The 20,417-nt window shown below is 39.6% G+C and overlaps 1 protein-coding gene across 1 annotated transcript; it reads left to right on the top strand.

Annotated features, from left to right (window-relative positions):
* Nucleotides 1–5,181: 5,181 nt before the first annotated feature.
* LOC123231286 (serine protease 33-like) lies at nucleotides 5,182–7,868 on the top strand. Its single transcript, XM_044657545.1, is given in 6 exon segments — nucleotides 5,182–5,243; nucleotides 5,245–5,381; nucleotides 5,657–5,819; nucleotides 6,203–6,477; nucleotides 7,317–7,486; nucleotides 7,602–7,868. Coding segments are annotated over 6 exon segments (1,074 nt in total).
* Nucleotides 7,869–20,417: the final 12,549 nt, after the last annotated feature.

A 20,417-nucleotide genomic window follows, 5' to 3' on the forward strand; every position in this document is an offset into this window, starting at 1 on the left:
GTAGTGGAATAAAATGTAAAATACCAGATAGAATAACAAGAATTGATATACAATATCAGGCCAATATCTACTTCTTTCACATGTATTCTATGCCTCCCATCTATCTCCTTTGTCTTCTTCTTCCCAAAGGATTGCCACATAATATCCCACTTCAGAAAATTTTAGGTTTTCTATCTCTGACCTCAAAGGGGAAGTCTTCACTTACTTGAGGTAGGCATCCCTCTACCTCATCGAGGGTTTTGAGACCTATAAGAGTTGGAAGGGAGCAATTCAAGGTTTCAATGAAGCACACATCTGGGATTTGGAGCTGAAGCTGGCCTCATGGAATTTTGTTTGGGAGGGGCCAGTGAAGGAGGGATTTTGGTGAAGATTCTGAAGATTTCTCAACTGCCAAACTGCTGAAGATATTCAAACTCTTTCTGGGGGCTTGGGTGGTGAAGGGTGGCAGGGAGGATCTGGGAGGAAACAGCTTTTCTAAACCTAAAATTGCCTGGCATCTTTGGAAACTACAACAGCTAAACTCATTCTACAGATCTTCATTGCCAACAAAGAGGAATCTGTGATAGTTGTGCTTTAGTTTGCCCATAGTGCCTGGGCTCCAGAGGGAGCAGGCACTTGGGGACCTTTCCTGGGTCCAGCTTATACCCTTTCCTTTCTGTTATTCCCTTGTTGGTTAGCTAGTGATAAAGTTAGGAGATAGAGATAGAGATAGAGATAGAGATAGATAGATAGATAGAGAGAGAGAGAGAGAGAGAGAGAGAGAGAGAGAGAGAGAGAGAGAGAGAGAGAGAGAGTCAGTTTCTGGGACCAAACTACAGAAGAAGCCAGAGCTGATTTCTTGAAGGAGGATTCTTAGTTGTTAGGGTAGTTTCCCTTATTCCCACTTACTTCAAATAAATTCCTAAAATAACCCTTTCCCTAGTCCCTGAAATCTCATATCATTCAAATAAATCCTTATTAGTTGTAGTTTGGGTCTGATACCTTGAGGAGAGGAGACTGTTGAGTAGCTGAGGGGAAGACAAATACCAACTCCATTTTGAAGAGAAAAAGCCTTTTGAATTGGAGTTGGGGGAGGCTTGTCCCAAGATTGGTGGCAGAGAAGATTGCACCCAGTCCACCAGGGTCTCAACTGATACCCAATATCATCTCCCATACATCCCCACCATAGCTCATCCATTTGGGGAAGCCCCCTTGAGAACTATACCTTCATAGGTCTCCTCGTGGGGGTGAGGTGTTAGCTATAGTGGCCCATTGAAAACTATCAAGTGGGGAGTCCAGATACACACCCCAACATCATCAATACTCATCCTCATACAGACCTGGCAATTACTTTCAAACTGGTTTTAACCCATCTTCCGAAATGGTTTTATAGGGGTTTGGCTGCTCTACATGCTACAGCTTCTTGGAGCTGCAGGTGAGAGTTGAGTGCCAGATGGACACCAAAGGTAGATGAGCAGCAAGTCCTCACACCAGAGGCCCTAGTTCTCCCCGAACATTCCATATGTTGGAAAGAACCCTTAGAAAGGAATTTAGGGACAATTCGAATATGAATACGAAGGAGATTGGGTTTAATCAAAAAAATGTCTCACTGATGTCTTTAAAAAGACATGGAAATGGTTGTAGTGTTATAGGAAGACTTCTTTCAGAATAGTTTACTATCCTGACAGACCCAGTGAAAAGTGAAAAATAAATAGTATGTACTTATCCTTAAAAATAATAAAATAAAATAAAATAAAATAAAATAAAATAAAATAAAATAAAAAGACATGGAAAGACAGAGTGAAGTGAGCAGAGCCAGACTTAAAATTTATACCATAACATCAATATTCTTTTTTTTAACCCTTACCTTCTGTCTTAGAATTGATATTAAGTATTGGTTCCAAGGCGAAAAAGTAGTAGGTGCAAAGTAATTGGGGTTATGACTTGCCCAGGGTCACACAACTGGGAAGTGTCTGAGATCAGAGTTGAAACCAGGACCTCCCATTTCCAGACCTGGCTCTCTATCCACTAAACCACCTTGCTGCCCCAAACTGAGATTCTACAAATTAAGAAGTTTGAGGACTTTCATAACATAATAAAGAATGAAAGGAGAACAGTTTCTATAATAACAAGTACTCCAAATCCAACCCCTCAAAAATAAATAGCTTTGAAAACTATAAAAACCATGATATATTACAATGACCATTCCTGATTCTAAGGACCAATGATGAAATTTGCTGTCCAGGACAGAAAGGTGAAGGATTTTGGGTGTAGAATAAAATATATATGTTTTTGTATAGCTCCATGGAAGGACTCTGTTTTGTTGGACAATGAATATCTATTCCAAGAAATTTGTCATTCTTTTCTTTCCTTCCTTCCTTTTTTTTTTTAACAGCATGTAGTTGGGAGGGAGAGAAAATAAATTTGTTAGTAATTTTTAAAATAGAGAGGTAGGAGATAATATAGATATATATGAAAATCACTGTATTCTTAGTGTTACTTAACTGCTCCACTTTGTTATGAGACCCCTCATAAAGTGACAGTAATCTGGAAATGATCTGTAAATCTGATCATGTAAAAAGCAAGCAGATCAAGCCCTGAAAAACAGAGATAACAGGCATCGTTTTTGATATACATATATCTTATTATCAAATAATGCCTTCCTTCTCTAGTAGTTAACTGGGCATTTTTAATGTAAAAAACATAAATTTCAATTAAAAAAGAAGAAAGTACATCAAGAACTGATAAATAGAAATAAATAAGAAATACTTTTACATATATGTATATCTTTTTGTCAAATGATGCTTTCCTTCTCTAATGGAGGATGGAGAAGGAGGGAAGTAATGAACTGGACATTTTAATGCAACAAACAAATGAATAAATTTCAACTAAAAAAAAGTAAATCATGTCAATAAAACTTTAAAAAAATTTAAGTTCATTGTAAGTAGAGATTGTTTTCTTTTATACCTATATCCTTGGGTCTAGCAAAATGCCTAGTAAGTACTTAATCATATTTGCTCATTCTGTGAATAACTTAAGTATTCTCAGCAATTTAACAAACTGAGACAATTCTGAAGGACTCATGGTGAATAATGCACTTGTCTTCAGAGAAAAACTGATGAAGTCTGAATGCAGATCTAAGAACACTTTTTAAAAATTTTATTTTTCTTGAGATTTTTTTTTGGTCTGTGTTTTCTCTCAGAACATTATTAATATGGAAATAAGTTTTGCATGACTGCACATATATAACCTATATCAAATTGCTTGCAGGGACAGGATAGAGTAAAGATAGGGAGAGAATTTTGAACTCAAATCAAAGGTTAAAATGATTTTTACAAACAACTGGAAAAAATTAAATTTTTAAAGATAATACTTGTTGGTTGATTGGGGAGGAGGTGGAAAGAAATCTTTACTGAGACCCTGTTACATGCATGGCACTGTCTTGGGCAAGTCAGGTGAGAAAAAGATGTATGAGCCTTCAAAGCCCCCAAGTATGCTGTCACAGATAATAGCTATGAAAAATCAACTAAAAAATAGGATGGATTATATGATGAATATAATGAGTCAGAGGGATAGGAAACTATATGGGATTTAGGGTTGCTGGGTGGGAACTAGATACTATGGGGGAACCGATCTCAAGGGAGAGGTCCTTGTTCAGTTATGTGGTTACTCACTGGGGTGTAGGTACTTGGGCAGGAATTCCACCAAAATGCTGACTTGACTTCTCAGGACTCAAGTGAAGAACTCCAAAGGAAGACCTTTGAGATTCCAGCACCAGAATTTACTTTCCTAGGGAGAAAATCAGTCTCCACGATGGAATAGCGATAACTGGATGCATGGTTTTGAAGAAGAGGTAGCTGGATGACAGCCTATGGGGTTACTGGGAAAGAACCCCTACACTTCAACAAGCTGAGTGGGGAGGGAGTAAGGAGCTAGGAATCAGTGAAGATGGCCACTGGATTCTGGAGTGAAAAATAGACTGGGGGGCATCAAGGCAGAGACTTAGGAAAATAGTGTTCGGATTCTGCATGAAGCCTAGGAGCCAGATGTGAGTATCATACAATTCTCACTATTTTTCCCCTTCCACAAAAGTCCAACACGAACCAGGAAATCGTATTATTCCTTTGGAGAAATTTGTGGGTAGGGAGAGGCAAATACTGATTCAATAGTAATGGGAGAATTTCCTCTTCCTGCTTTAAAAGATTAAATCACAGTCACCCCACCCTGTAAGATCTTCCTTCCCCAAATCCAAACCCATTGTCTCCCCAAGAGAACTGCCTTCCCCTCCCAGGTTCCAGTTGCCAAGAGTTTTTAATCTCCATACTTCCTTTCCCTTGCTGATCTGGCATTTGACTAACTCCCCTTCTGACTTCTGACCCTTACTTGGCTGATGTTCACTTTTGAAATTACTGGCCCCAGATACCAAAAATATTTACTCAAAAGATTGAGTGTCTGGGGGCTGTTATGGTCTGGTTGCCAGTTACATAGATTGAAAAATCAGCAGGCACTGGCTTTTTAAAAAATTAAATAGTTTGTTACATTGAAACAAATTAATTTTTTTTAAGTTAGTGCCTTTTGATTTGTCATTTTAAGGAATTAACTTTTCCAAGACCCAAACTCCCTAAACCTCACCCAACTCCCCTCAAATCTAGCTCCTTCCCAAAGTCCAGGTATGGGGGTCTCCCAAGTCCTAAATCTCTCCACTCATCCCAGGCTGTCACATTCCCTTCCCTTTCCAAAATCTTTGTCTCTCTTTCCAGTCCCAGTGAAGAGGTCCCTGGAAGTGACCAGGAATCAGTGGAGCATCTTACAGGTACTCTTGGCCCTGGGGAATGACGGAGGTAAAGAGACTTGGTGGGAAAAGACCAGAAGGTGGGGCCTTGTTAAGGTGTGCCCACAGGGAGGGCCCAAATTGGGATACATCTTAAGAGCGCTGACCTTAGTAAGCTAGTCTTAGAGAATAGCAAAGAATGAAGGATCGGTGGAGAGCATCTCTGGGAGTAGTCCTGGGTGAGTGTTCATAGCTCCATCTCCTTTATTTAGAACCAGAAGACCTTTCTCTTCAGAGCAAGTCCTTTTTCCCTCCCTCTTTGGAACCCTTGTTGTTCTTCTATTTCCCTCTCTTACCAGTTTCCCCAATCTTGAATATTATCTCCTTGGAAGCTTTGTCTTCCCCAGGTGGAGGATTCAGAATTGTAGTTAATGGTTTCAGCTCCCACCAAAAGGGTGAACCATCCAGTAGGTGGGAGAATGTGGGGAAGAGATGTTTCATGATATTTTCTCCTTCACAGGGACAATGGCCCTTTTAGTGGCTGCTTCCCCTCATTTGGGGACTAGACCTCACAATGGCTCTTCCATTCCTGTGGTCATCAAAGGAGAACAGAAGTCCCCCTGGAATTTAGGTAAAGCAATGTGCTAGATTTGGGGAAGGAGTCTATAGATAAGAATAGAAAATAGAGAGCAAGACTATTTGGATTTTTAGAAGGGAGGATTTGGGTTAATAGGACAGAATTTCTCTGAAAGAGAAGAGGGGAAAAGGAGTGATTTAGAGTCTAGAGAGGTGCTCTCAAGCATGGGCAAGAATATATTTGGATTCTGTATGAATTTGGTGCTGAATGTTGAAACATTTGAGACCTGTCACAACTCTTCTTCACTGCTTTCCTCCATACTCCCCTAGTCTGTGGTCGACCACCTCTTTCTCTCCGGGTGATTGGGGGTGAGAATGCCAGGGAGGGCACATGGCCCTGGCATGCCAGCCTCAGACGATTTAAACAGCACATCTGTGGTGCCACCCTAATCTCTCATAGCTGGCTACTCACTGCAGCCCATTGCATTCCCAGGTAAGTCCTAGAAGTAGTTGCCCTAGGAAGATAAAGACACAGAGAGAGAGATGGAGATGGGGAAAGAAAATTAAGGAAGAGGATCAGATGAAATTGGGGATTACAAGAACAAGAAATGACAGGATTTAAAAAAATATATGTCAAGGAAGTGGGCTAAATTTAATTATTTAATAAATTATTCAATAAATTAAACTATTTAATATTTCTGGGAAATTCATAAGAGGAGAAAAATAAGCAGAGGAAAAAGAATAGAAAATGCTGGGGTCTTATCTGCAATTTGCACTTGTAATATGGAATAAAAATCCATTCATCAGAATATAAAGTTTGCCGAGTCTATGTCAAGTGAACAACTACAGTCACCTAGTTGTCTCCTTTCTTAACAGCCGACTGAATGCCACCCAGTTCTCAGTCCTCCTGGGTTCTTACCACCTGGATTCTCCAAGCCCCCATGCCTTGGAGCAAAGAGTAAGGCAGATCATTCAACATCCTGCGTACACCCGCCTGGATGAGTCTGGTGGTGACATAGCTCTGGTACAGCTTTCAGAGCCTGTGCCCTTCTCTGAGAACATATTGCCTATCTGTCTCCCTGGAGTCTCTTCCCCACTTCCCTCAGGAACATCCTGTTGGGTGACAGGCTGGGGAAACATTAAAGAAGGAGGTAAGCTTGTTAGCAGTCCAGATCACTGGACTTACTATCTCTCCACACAGACCTTTAGCCCTGCTCTCTTTCAAAGCCACATGAGCATCTGTTTTATTTTTCTCCTTTCTTTAAATCTACGTATCTCCAGTTTTGTCTCTAAGCTCTAACTTGCAATTTCTACTCCAGGAATCTTCTCTACTAATCCCTAGTTCTTCCCTGTTAACTCTTCATTTATTTTCTTCAGCATGTTTTGTTTTTTCTCCAATTACATATAAAAACCATTTCTGGCATTCCTTTTCTAACATTTTGAAATCCACATTCTCTCCCTCTCTTTCTTCCTCTCCTCCTTCCCTGAGACAGTAAGCAATTTTATATAGGTTATACATGTACTATTATACAAAGCATATTTCCAGGGGCAGCTAGGTAGATCAGTGGATCGAGAACCAGGCCTAGAGACAGGAGGTCCTGGGTTCAAATTTGACCTGAGACACATCCTAGTTGTGTGACTACGCAAGTCACTTAACCCCCCATTGCATAGTACTTACCATTCTTCTGTCTTTGAATCAACATATAGTATTGATTTAAGATGGAAGATAAGTATTTTAAAAAAGAAGCATATTTTCGTATTCATTATGTTGTAGAAGAAGACAAATATATAAAATAAAGTGAAAATAGTATGCTTTGATCTTCATTCAGACTCCATCAGTTCTTTCTCTGGAGGTGGACTACATTTTTCATCATGAGTCCTTTAGGATTACCTTAGAATCCTGTTAACAATCCCTAAGATCTGGACTTTTTTCCGGTCTTCTCTCAGGACTTCTCTCCTGGTCACTTCCCACTCTTCATTCTTTCCTTAGTTCCTCTCCCAGCTCCCCAGATCCTCCAGCAAGCCCAACTTTCTCTCCTGTCTTGGGAGACCTGTGAGACACTCTACCACCGGGACTCCCATCGTCCACTTAAGGTCCCTGTCATTGAGTATGACATGATCTGTGCTGGTAGTGAAGAGGGCACTACAGACTCCTGCCAAGTGAGTAAGAAATCCCTTAATTTTTTGTTCTATTTCCCTATCAGCTTGATCCCCCTTAGGGTGTTGATCTTCCCCCCAGAACCAGCCACACAACAACAATGTTGTTCTCTTTCAGGGTGATTCTGGGGGCCCGTTGTCTTGCCAATTGAAGGATCGATGGGTGCTAGGAGGTGTGGTGAGCTGGGGGGAGGTCTGTGGAGCCCCCAACCGCCCTGGAGTCTATGCCAATGTGTCTGCCTTCATCCCTTGGATCATCACTCATGCTCCTGAAGTACAGCAGAACCTCATCCCCTCATCTGCCTCATTTTATAGCCATCCTGAATCATCCATTCTTTTGGGTCTATTCCTAATGATCGCTGAGTGTCTACTTATAGGACTGTAAACAGGAGGGAGGAGAGAGAGAACATATTCCCTCTTCTTAAGACATAGTTGCTTGTCTTAGAGAAGACAGGGTTAAAAAGGAGAATTCAACTCAATTCTTTATGAAGCGCTAATTACATTCATAGCGATAGTCTAGTTCCTGGAGATAAAGAAGCAAAAATGAAACACTTATTGCCTCAAGGACCTTGGAATACAGTATTAGACTTGGAGAGAGAGAGAAAGTGAGAGAGAGAGAGAAAGTGAGAGACAGAGAGAGACAGAGAGAGACACACATACAGACACAGAGACCCACAGACACACAGACACAGAGAGAGACAGAGAGACAGAGAAACAGAGAAAGAAAGAGAGAGACAGAGAGAGAAAGAGAGACAGAGAAGAGAGAGAGAGAGAGAGAGAGAGAGAGAGAGAGAGAGAGAGAGAGAGAGAGAGATTTCAGTTCAAAACCTTCATCAGATACTTATTAGTTGTGAGGCTTTAGGCAAGACACTAAATATCTCTGAGTCTCAGTTTACTCCTCTGTAAAATTGTTGTGAGATTCAAATGAGATGGTATATAAAGTACTTTGCAAAATTTGAAGTGCCAGATAAATGTGGACTATTATTATACTACTAAAATAAAAGATTCTCCTGTGAGAAGAGTGGAGAACTTTTATGGGAAGATAGAGCATTTATTAAGTGTTAACTGTGTGCCAGACATTGTGCTCAGTACTGGGGATACAAATGCAAGCAAACAAGACAGTTTCTGTCCTCAAAGAACTTACATTCCAATGGGGGAAAACAACACATAAAAGGGGAGTTGGAAAGGGAGGGGTATTTATGATAGAATAGTTGTGAAGCTGGACAAGAAGTGGCCCCCCATTCCCAGTATGAGATTCATCTCTCAGAGCCAAGGGATTCAAGGACAGAATTCAGGCTACTTGTGGAGGGGACATAAAGGTGATGGTCTGAATAAGAAAGGCCTGAACTAGAAAGACAATTCTCAGAAAAGAGGTTCTTTTCAAAACCATTCCCTCCTTCCTAGTTTCCCTATAACTACTCTCAATTTGATTGTTATTTGAGGGGAACACACACACACACACACACACACACACACACACACACACATCCTTCTTCTGTAAAATAAGAGAGCTGAGTTGAATAATCTCTAAGTCTTTTACTATATGCTATGATTCTATTAGTGTCATTTCTGCCATGAAACTTTTCCAGATTCCCATTGTTAATCAGGCATTTTTCAGTCATGTCCAGCTCTTTATGACCCCATTTGGGGGGTTTTCTTAGCAAAGATTCTGGAGTGATTTGCCATTTCCTTCTCCAGATCATTTCACAGATGAGGAAATTGAGGCAAAGAAGATTAAATGACTGGCTCAAGATCACACAGCTAGTGAGAGTCTGAGGCCAGATTTGAACTCAGGATGATGAGCCTTTCTGGCTCCAGGCCCAGTGTTCTATCCACTGTGTCATCTAACTGCCCAGATTTCCCAGCCAAAACTAATTTCTCTTGCCTATGGACTGACACAGTTCATTGGAAATTAAGTTTAGAACTGGAAGGTACATTAGAAATAATTTAGTCTAGGGGTTCTTAACCTTTTTTTTGATGTCATGGATCCTTTTGAAGTCTATGGGCTCCTCAGAATTACCTTTTTAAATACATCAAATATGCATAGTGAAAGGAGCAGAACCAGAACATTATACACAGAGGCTGATACACTGTGGTACAATCGAACATAATGGACTTCTCTACCAGCAGCAATGCAAGAATCCAGAGCAAGGCTGAGGGACTTATGAGAAAGAAAACTAGCCACATTCAGAGGAAGAACTGTGGGAGGAAAAACAACTGCTTGAACACATGGGCTATTGGGGATAATATTGGGGATATAGACACTAAACGATAACTCTAGTTCAATTATCAATAATATGGAATTAGGACTTTTTTTTAATTTTTATTTTTTAGAAAAATTTTCCATGGTTACATGATTCATGTTCTTACTTTCCCCTTCACCCCCTAACCTCCCCCCCATAGCTGATGCGCATTTCCACTGGCTTTAACATGTGTCATTGATCAAAACCTATTTCCAGAAGTCCATTATATTCTATTCTATATACCACAGTATCAGTCTCTGTGTACAGTGTTCTTCTGGCTCTGCTCCTTTCACTCTGCATCAGTTCATGGAGGTCTTTCCAGTTCACTTGGAATTCCTCCAGTTTATTATTCCTTTGAGCACAGTAGTGTTCCATCACCAGCATATACCACAATTTGTTTAGCCATGGAATTAAGTATTAATCAATGATACATGTAAAACCCAGTGGAATTGTGCGCCGGCTAAGGGGTGATAGAGGGGTTTGGGGAGAGGAAAAGAACATGAAACATGTAACTATGGGAAAATATTCAAAATAAAAATAAAAATATAAAAAAATACCTCAAATAAAATACCTAGGATTAGAAAGCTGCAAATATCCTTCAGTCCAGGGCTATGTCTCATTCATCTTTGAACTCTTCACAGCTACTAGCAAAAGACTGGATCTCTAGAAGGTATTCAATAACTATCTGTGGACTAAAGGAACTAAGGTCTTATTCAGAGAGTAGTAGTAGATCAGGGTCTAGAACCCATGTCTCTTGAATCCTCAGGCCAGTTTTCTCTCCACTGCACCACCCAGAGCACTATTGAAAAGAATATACTTGCCTGAATCCTTCCTCAGTCTCCAAATCTTCAACTGCCTCCCACTAATTACATGATAAATAGTTGTCACCAGCAATACCTGGGCTTAGGTAAGTAACATAAGAGCTGTCATGGGAAAATACTGAGAAAAATTCAAATTATCTTGGGACAAGGAAGGAAGGAGACCTTGGGGAGAGACTACAAACACAGAGACGCAAAGACTTGTCAGTAGAGAGATCTTAAGACACTAGACTGTGTGATATGTGTGTGTGTGTGTGTGTGTGTGTGTGTGTGTGTGTGTGTGAGAGAGAGAGAGAGAGAGAGAGAGAGAGAGAGACAGACAGACAGACAGACAGACAGACAGACAGACAGAGACAGAGACAGAGACAGAGAGACAGAGAGAGAGACAGACAGAGACAGAGACAGAGATAGAGAGAAAGGAAAGAGGTGAAGACTGGAAAGGAGCTCTCCTGGGGTATTGGTTTTCAGGAACCTAACAACTAGCATTCTATTCTAACTAAATGTTATTGCTAACTAGGTGCTAAGCTATGTTGTTTCTATTCAATTGGTGCACACTACATTTCAGTACTGTGGAATTAAACCCCAGTTGTTCTAACCATGATACAGCTCTGATCATAAAAACTTGTTGTTTGGAGCCTTGAGTCAGGTTAGAACTGGATGTGAGTCTTGCCTTAGACAATATAGTAGCTGGCAACACATATAAATGCTTCAGCACTCCAAGTTAAGAAACAGACACAGTGCCCATATGCTTTGGTGGAGGGGCTTTCCACACTGAGAGCTTTCCAAACTCAGAAAATCACAAGTCTAGATAAGGAAAATTAAAAAAACAAAAACCTAATTAATTGAGTAGACAGTTTTTCCTGACAAGTTTCTGGAAATGAGCAAACACACATATATACTGCAAAAGAATTGGCAATGTTTACTGCATGATTTTTACCACACCTCTAAAACCAGAGTCCCAAACTGGTCATAAATGTAAACAACTATAGTGTATTTTGCAAACAGCCTGATTTTAAATGCTTAAAGATCCACTAGATGATCTACTCTTGGTCATGGGATTATAAACTATTTTTACATTTACCAAAAAGGTACCTTGGATGGAAAGAAGATAGATTCTCACCAAAATCTAGCTACCGTTAAGATTTCAGTTGTGATAAATTTAATTCTATTCTTTCAAACAAGAATTAGAGAGAGAAAATGCATGGGGATAGTGATATTGCAAAGGAGATTTGGGCGTGCCAGGCAGAAGTTCTTAGGTAAACTTGTGTTATGGACCCATTCTCAGAATGATGTTATTAAAAAAAATACATAGGATTACAAAGGAAACAAACAAACAAAAAAAAAAAAACAACTTGTTTGGGACCTAGAATTCAATCTCCTTCATTTGTTTTTGTCCTACCTTTCTAGGCTTATCTCCTATGGTCCTTCATCATTCAGTCGTGTCTGACTATCCATGACCCCATGGACCATTTCACACTAGGTCCTTCTATCCTCCATATCTCCCAAAGTACATTTTACAAAGTACTACAAAGTATAGAGTACATCCAAGTGTTTGCTCATTGCTTCATGATACTATCTATGTCATCTTCTGCCACTCTCTTCTCCTTTTGCCTTCAATTTTCCCCAATATTAGGGTCTTTTCCAATGAGTCCTGTCTTCTCATTATGTGGTCAAAGTATTTAAATGTTCAGCTTCAGTATTTGAACTTCCACTAAATAATCTGAATTAATTTATTTAAGTATTAACTGTTTTGATCTCCTTGCTGTCCAAGGGACTCTCAAAAGTCTTCTCCAGCACCATAATTCAAAAGTGCCGATCCTGTAGTACTCAGCTTTCTTTATAATCCATTTTTCACAACCATACATTCCTATGAGTAGTTTTGGCTATACAGACATTTGTCAGTATGCTGAAATGTCTGCTTTTTAGTATGTGGTCCAGATTTGCTATAGCTTTCCTTCCAAGATGCAAACATCTTTTAATTTCATGGCTAGAGTTATCTTTGAACCCAAGAATATAAAATCTGACACTGCTTCCATTTTTTCCCTCTTTCTATTGTCAAGAAGTGACTAGACCAGTTGCCAAGATCTTAATTGGGTTGTTATTTTTTTTTTATGTTATGCTTCAAGACAGTTTTTACACTTTCCTTTTTACCCTCATCAAGAGACTTAATACTTCTTCATTTTCTGCCATCAGAATGGTATGGTTCAGATATTTGAAATTGTTGATATTACTTGGTTACCCCAGATAGATCTTAGTAGAAAGCTCTGACAAAAGGTCAGATCTATTGGTGAAGAAAATAGCAAGCCACTTCAGAATCCTTGCCAAGAAAACCTCACAGAAGGAGAGACCTGCATAGCTTAATGTAGCTATGAGATATTCAGTGCAGGATTATCTATTACTATTCCTCCTCACTGGCTCCTCCAGCCAATTTCATCTCTTCTCTATTCTCTGTAGGCTCCTTATGTGTCTCTCTTCTTCCTCCCTTCTTTGTACAATTCCCCCAAACATGCAAGGCCTTGGGGCTTTGGGGAAACGTGAGTTGGGGAGGTTGGGTAGAAAGTTGTTCAGGAGAGATTACTTACCCTAAAATACACCATGGTGGTATGAAAATAGATTTAATTACAATGCCTCAGTTCTGGCTAGGTACACGTATATACTGGCCAAGCTACAAGCAGATAGAGCTCAGCAATCCCCACAGACTTCTTGCCAACATAAGGCTGGGAAATTTTTTAACTATGCTAGTCTTATCTCCTCAGCACATCAGAGTTATGTCAGAGCCATAACTAGCACTTCCGTAGCTGGAGGCACTTAGAGCCTGGACAATGTAGCACCAATTGGAACAAGCAGCAAGAGATAACTCCTTAAACTGACTTGATAATGGGCAATGTCTGACTAAACCACACACAGCCTACTTCAGCTGCCTTTATAGCCTTTGGAATAAATTGTTCTCATCTACCCCCTCTGCCAGAGGAAGTCTTCACCTTCTTGGGGTAGACACACCAATAACTCACCTGCAGCTTTGAGACTTGTCTGTTACCCTCAACCTGGTTAGCCCCTCTGCTGAGATAGTTTACTGGAATGTGTCCGCCATGCATGCTATAGCTTCTTGGAGCCACGGGTGAGAATTGAATGTCAGGTGGACAGCAAAGGTAGATAAGTAGCCCTGAGAAGGGCTTGACAAGCCTTCACACTAGAGGTGCCAGTCCTCCTTGAAGACCCCTACCCTCCAGCTTCAGGTATATGAGGTAGGGGGAGAAGTCTCTTGACAGTGCTGGGAGAAGGAAGCAAGAGATTTAATCAGTATACAGGGACCCAAGCCAAAAACCACCCAAAGCAAACAAACTCTTAGGAAAACAGCCAAGAAACTCTTCCAGTAGATCTCCAGAGAGCTCACAATGCACCAAAACAAGAAAATCTTCAGCTAAATTCCAAGTCCAAGTAGACCATCACAAGTGAACAACATGTACAGACTTCTCTGTCTTCTTTGCAAAGGTAGGGGAAAATGGGTGTGGAAGATTGCCTATAGAATCACTGGTTGCTGAACTTCCATTTTCCTCCTCTTTTTTATTTTTCACTACAAAGGACAGGGAAGGAAAGATATACATTTGGAAAGGAAGATGAGATTTAAAAAAATAGATCAATAAAATTATTTTTTAGAAAAAAGAAAAAGAAAACACCACAGAACAAAATCAAAGAGTGGGGGGGGGGGGGTCAGAGTTCACTGACTTTCACCATCACCAGAAATTGGAAAGAACTTCTGGGAAAGCCACTAACCATGAACCAGTTCCAATCCCTCCTTTCAGTTTGATGAGGTCTAGCTGGAATACCCTAAGCTAGTTTTTTTTTTTTTTTTTTGCTCCAAAACTATCACATGAATATTTATTTAAATAAATTAAAGGACATTTACTAATCACCTACTATATGTAGCACACTATGCTAAGCACTGGGGAGATATAAATTTAAGTAAAACACAGCCTCTGATTAATGAAATCTATAGTTTAACAGGAAACTAACCTTGTTATTTTCAGCCTCAGTTTACCCACCTGGGTAATGGAGAATAGCTCTTCCTCATTCAACATATATTAGGAGGAAATATCCAGAAGTGTAATTTCCTTAGGAGAGAGTAGTGTGTTCAAGGAGGTGCTAGATGAGAATCAGAAGGGAAGTAACAAATTGGGAAAAAATCTTTGTAACAAAAACCTCTGACAAAGGTCTAATTTCTCAAATTTATAAGGGGCTAAATCAAAAAATCGAGTTATTCCCCAACTGATAAATGGACAAGGGACATGAATAGATAGTTTTCAGATAAAGAATTCAAAACTGTCAATAAGCACATGAAAAAGTGTTCTAAATCTCTTATAGAGAAATGCAAATCAAAACAACCCTGAGGTCCACCTCATACCTAGCAGATTAGCTAATATGACAGCAAAGGAAAGTAATAAATATTGGAGGGGATGTGGCAAAATTGGGACACTAATGCATTGCTGGTGGAGTTGTGAATTGATCCAACCATTCTGGAGGGTAATTTGGAACTGCTTGCCCTTTGATCCAGCCATTGTAATAAGGAGGGGTGAACAGGCTGATAATAGGGGAGCTGGTGGTACCAGTAAGTCTCCTGGGCCAGGGAGCCTACAACTACAGTATTTGTTTGTTTTGAGACAGCTAGGGATGTGTGGGCCTGAGCTGAGATAAGCTCCTTTAAGGTTGGGAGTGAGGAGCCCCTCCCTGCTGGTGAGAAACTAGAAACCAACAGGAAGTGAAGCTGTCTCACTTCCTGAATAAAATGGATGCCTGGTCTAACCCCCTCTGGAGACAAGTGGTAGCTATCCTCCTCCTCAGCCCCTTAGCCCTGGTTGATGTTATAAATGAACTATGGAAACTCTCAGAATCAGGCAAGGGGCTTATTTAAAACACAGGGGTAAACTGAGGGAAGAGGGTTGGGGTCTGGAGAAGCTGTTGCTATGGGTGAATGGCCAGTGCTGGCAGAGGGCCTCAGAAGGTAGGATCAGTTTGAGGGAACCAGCCCCTCAGCCAGGGATAAATTCCACTGCCTTGATATACTAACTTGACAAAGGAGGGTAATGATTTGGTTTAGGGGTGTCCTGGCTAGCCTAACTTAAATAATTCCTTCCCACATTCCAAAACCCACCAACCACACCTCCTGGGGCCCCAAAGGGAAGTCCAGGGGGTAGCTGGATGTCTGGGTGAGGTCAAGGAAATCAGAACCCCCAGGTTGGTTCTCCAGGAGTATTTATAGTCCCAGCTCCAACAGTCAGGTCTTGAGACAGGCCCTTGCTGGGTTCCATTCCCCTAACTGCCAGGATTGCCTAGGGTGATTTTACAAATGCAAGAGATCTTGCATCAATCCTGCATTACACCATACCACTGCTGGATTTGTGCCCCGAAGAGATAATAAGGAAAAATATGTGTTCAAAAATATTTATAACGGTGTTCTTTGTGGTGGCAAAAAACTGGAAAATGAGGGGATGCCCTTCAATTGGGGAATGGCTAAACAAATCGTGGTATCTGTTAGTGATGGAATACTATTGTGCTGAAAGGAATAATGAACTGGAGGTATTCCATGTGAACTGGAACAACCTCCAGGAATTGATGAAGAGCAAAAGGAGCAGAACCAAGAGAACATTATACACAGAGACAGATACGCTGTGGCACAATCGAATGTAATGGACTTCTCTACTAGCAGCAATGCAATGATCCAGGACAATTCTGAGGGACTTATAAGAAAGAAAACTATCCACATCCAGAGAAAGAACTGTGGGAAGAAGAAAAATATTTGCTTGATCACATGGTTCAGTGGGGATATGATTCGGGATGTAGACTCTAAATGATCACTCTATTGCAAATATTAATAATATGGAAATGGGTTTTGATCAATGATGCATGTAAAGCCCAGCCAACTGCTCATTGGCTCTGGAAGGGGGAAGGAGGAAGGGTAGGGAAAGAACATGAATCATGTAACCATGGACAAATATTCTAAAGGACTCATGAAATATTCCATCCATTTCCAGAAAGAGATAGACTCAGAGTGCAAATTGAAGTGTTTTCTTTTCTTTCTTTTTCTAGAGATGGCTAATTTGGAATTTTGTTTTGCTTGACTAATATATACTTGTAAATGCGTTTTTCCCCTCTTTCCTTGTCAATGGGTTGTAGGAGGGGGAACAGGAAGGGATAAAATATAGAACTGAAAATAAAATAAAATTGAATTTTAAAAAAGATGGCTACTCTATAGATAGGAGAGAGACAGAGAGACAGAGGGAAAGAGAAAGATGTTTATCTCCGCCTTCTGTTTTGAGTTCCAGACCTATTTTCAACTATCCCCTTAATCATTTCTTATAGCACAAATGTATTTTATCACATTCAGTAACTAACTTGTTCAGCCATTCATCAAGTGATGGATACCTCATCAGTTTCCAATTCTTTGCCACCATAAAAAGAAGCACTATAAATAGTTTTGTTTATATGGGTTCTTTTTCTCTTTCATTGATCTCTTTGGGATGGAAACTTAGTTGCAGGATTGCTACATTAAAGGGCATGCATAATTTAATAGTTTTTTGGGCAAAGTTCTAAACTGTTTTACAGAAAGACTGGATTAATTCCGAGTTTCACTAATGGTACATTAATGTATCGGTTTGTATCCCAGAGATGTTTCAATGTACATTCCTCTAATTATTAGTGATTTAGTGCATTTTCATATATTTAGTATAATAAATGTCTAGGATAAATATTGGAAATGTGTATTACATAATATAAGTATATTTCATATAGTTTGGATTTTTTCCTCTAAAAACTGCACACACACACACACACACACACACACACACACACACACACACATATATATATATACATATATATATATATACTTTGACCATTGATCAACTGGGAAATGGCTCTTATTCTTATATATTTCAATCATTTCCCTATATATCTTAGAAATGAAAACTTTATCGTAGAAATTTGATACAAAGATTTTCTCCCCAATTTCCTGATTTCTTCTACCTTTGCTTCAATGGTTTTGTCTGTGCAAAAACTTTCAAATTTTAGTAATAAAAAGTGTTCATTTTACTTCCTGTGAACCTTTTCTATCTCTTATTTGGGTAACAAAAATGAGTATTTTTAAAAACAGAGAGGGGGAAAAGTATCGAATGTGAAACCATGATTTTCTACGATGTACAGTATACATATACTTATCTGTACTAAAGCTCATTTGAGACTATCTCCTTTTTGGTAAAAAACAATGACCTGCCCTGGGTGAGGGACTGAGCAAAGTTTGAGACAGCCAGACTTCTTCAAGTCCCCTTTGGGGGACTCATCAAGCTTCAAGGTCCTCTTTGAGATTCTTCAGAGTCAGTTCCCTTTGAGACTCATCAAGCTTTGTGACTAAGAGTTGAGTCTCTTTGGGGAGCTTCTGGCTTACAGCATTGAAAGAGAAGATGGAAGAGATCAACCCTACTTCAGGTTACTGAAGGAAAAGTCTCCAGCTTGCTATTCTAGAGACTGTGGGGACTTTCCCCTTGGGTGAGATCTAGGACTCTCTCTTGGTGGAACTGAGTTACCTAGATCTCAATGAGAGCACTCCATCACTCTGTATCATCAGGTATATATACTCCTGTGTATACTTTCACTGATTTCTGTTTTGCTATGATTTGGATACATGGAATTCCTTATTATTTGCAATGTGTGTTCATTATGGAACTGGTATTTTGGTGGGAAAGGGATGAAATCTTAGCAAAGAGCTTGGGGTCCTCCTCCCTACCTCCAAAACACACAAGTGATTAAAAGTTAGCTGAACCTGATTATATATTCCCCAGATTAACAATATTTAAGGGAACAGGTAGATATCATTCTAGCCTGATACACCTCTCTCTGAGGAGAGCAGAGTGGCATCATCCTCAATTTCCTACTTCCCTCCTAGGCAGGAATAAAAACCTCCCTGGGAGAATGGTGGGGAAGAGAAGAGGCTAGAGATGTCAACATTGCCTCCTTTTGAGTCACGCAAGGATACACATAAATGGGTAAGTATATAGAATTATGTGTACATATAAATGTATTTATTACATTTATATGGGGGCAGCTGGGTGGCTCAGTGGATTGAGAGCCAGGCCTAGAGACTGGAGGTCCTAGGTTCAAGTCCGGCCTCGGACACTTCCAGCTGTGTGACCTTGGGCAAGTCACTTGACCCCTACTGCCCACCCTTACCACTCCTGGGCCAAGGACAGTCCCTAGCCTGGATGAAAAAAAGGAGGAGGGTTGGGCGTGGGGCTAGCAACCCCACCCTGTAAAAACTACATCTGCTAAAGAAACTGCAACCTAAAGTAGGGGCAGCTGGGCTAGCTCAGTGGATTGAGAGCCAGGCCTAGAAACAAAAGGTCCTAGGTTCAAGTCTGGGCTCAGACACTTCCCAGCTGGGTGAGCGACTGTGTGTCCCATTGCCTACTGGTTGTGTCCCTATGCTCCTAGCATGGAGTCCCAGGATAAAAGAAAAAAAAATTATATGTAATACATACATATTTATATATACATATATAATAAATACACACACATATTCTTCCTGCTACCAATCCATGTTGGGCATGTGTTAGGAGGAACTCTGATTCTCCATATTCATTACCTGCACAGGCATCCTTTAACTGTTTCTTCTTGGTTCATTAGTGGTAATTAAGGACATTTTTATTTGGTTGTTGAGTCAGAACTGAATAGCATAAAAGAACTCTCTTTCCTTGTCAGGTTCAATTTCAAAGGAAGAAATGCTATGGACCTGTGAGAGGAGAGATGGAGAGGCAAGGACATTGGGAGGCACCTGAAGCTGCCTTATCTTCACAAATGTTTTTATTGGTATGTAGATTTCTTTCAAAATTCTTTATATCAAGTCCAGTTTGTATAATGCGATCAACTGTTGTAAAGGTTACCACATGTAGCTGAAATATATATATATATATGTATATATATATATATGAATGAAACATATCTATATATCTATATGTATTATATTCAGTGGTCACCAGAGATTTATCATTTATCAACTTTTCTTAAATTCTTTTTAGGTTTTTATCTTCTTTCTTCTTTATCCTTTGTCTGTAATTGGATAAATGTCCCTTTTTCATATACAAGCAATTCCGAAAGTTTAAGTGCATCTTTAAACTTTTAATAACAGAAAAACTACACTAAAACTTTTGGGGACATCTTAGATATTAATTATTTTCCTATCTGTATTGAAGATCAGACTTTTGTAACATTAAATTGCTACAAAGTTTTCCCACCCCACCCCACCCCAGTTAACAGTTTCCCAACTAATTTTTACTGTAATGATTTGATAGTGCAAAAGTTTTTCAATTTTGCATAATCAAAATTGTTTTATCATCTGTGATCCTCTCTATCCTTTGTTTGCTCATGACATGCTATCTATCTATCTATCTATCTATCTATCTATAATTACAAAATATATCTCCTTTCTTGCTCTCTTAATTTGATTATGATGTGATCTTTAATCTCTAGGTCATATATCTGCTTGGGCCATTATTGTATATCATGTGAGATTCTGGTTCAAATCTAATTTCTGCTAGATTATTTTCCAATAGTTATCTTGAAATGAGATTTTTCCTTTCTCTCTTCTCTTGCTGGTCTTTGTTCATAATATATGGAAAAAGTATTAACTTATTTGGGTTCATTTTGTATTGTTTTATTTTCTCAAAGTCATTGTTTCGATTATTTTATTTGAATCACTAGGATTATCTAAGTAGAGATAATTTTATTTTCTTTTTCACCTGGATTATTCTTTGTTTGTATTTCTTATTGCTATAGCTGACATTTCTGGCATCAGATCAAATAATAATGATAATAGACACCCTCGTC

This window comes from Gracilinanus agilis, chromosome 1 (genome assembly GCF_016433145.1).
Source record: "Gracilinanus agilis isolate LMUSP501 chromosome 1, AgileGrace, whole genome shotgun sequence".
Classification (NCBI taxonomy): domain Eukaryota; kingdom Metazoa; phylum Chordata; class Mammalia; order Didelphimorphia; family Didelphidae; genus Gracilinanus; species Gracilinanus agilis.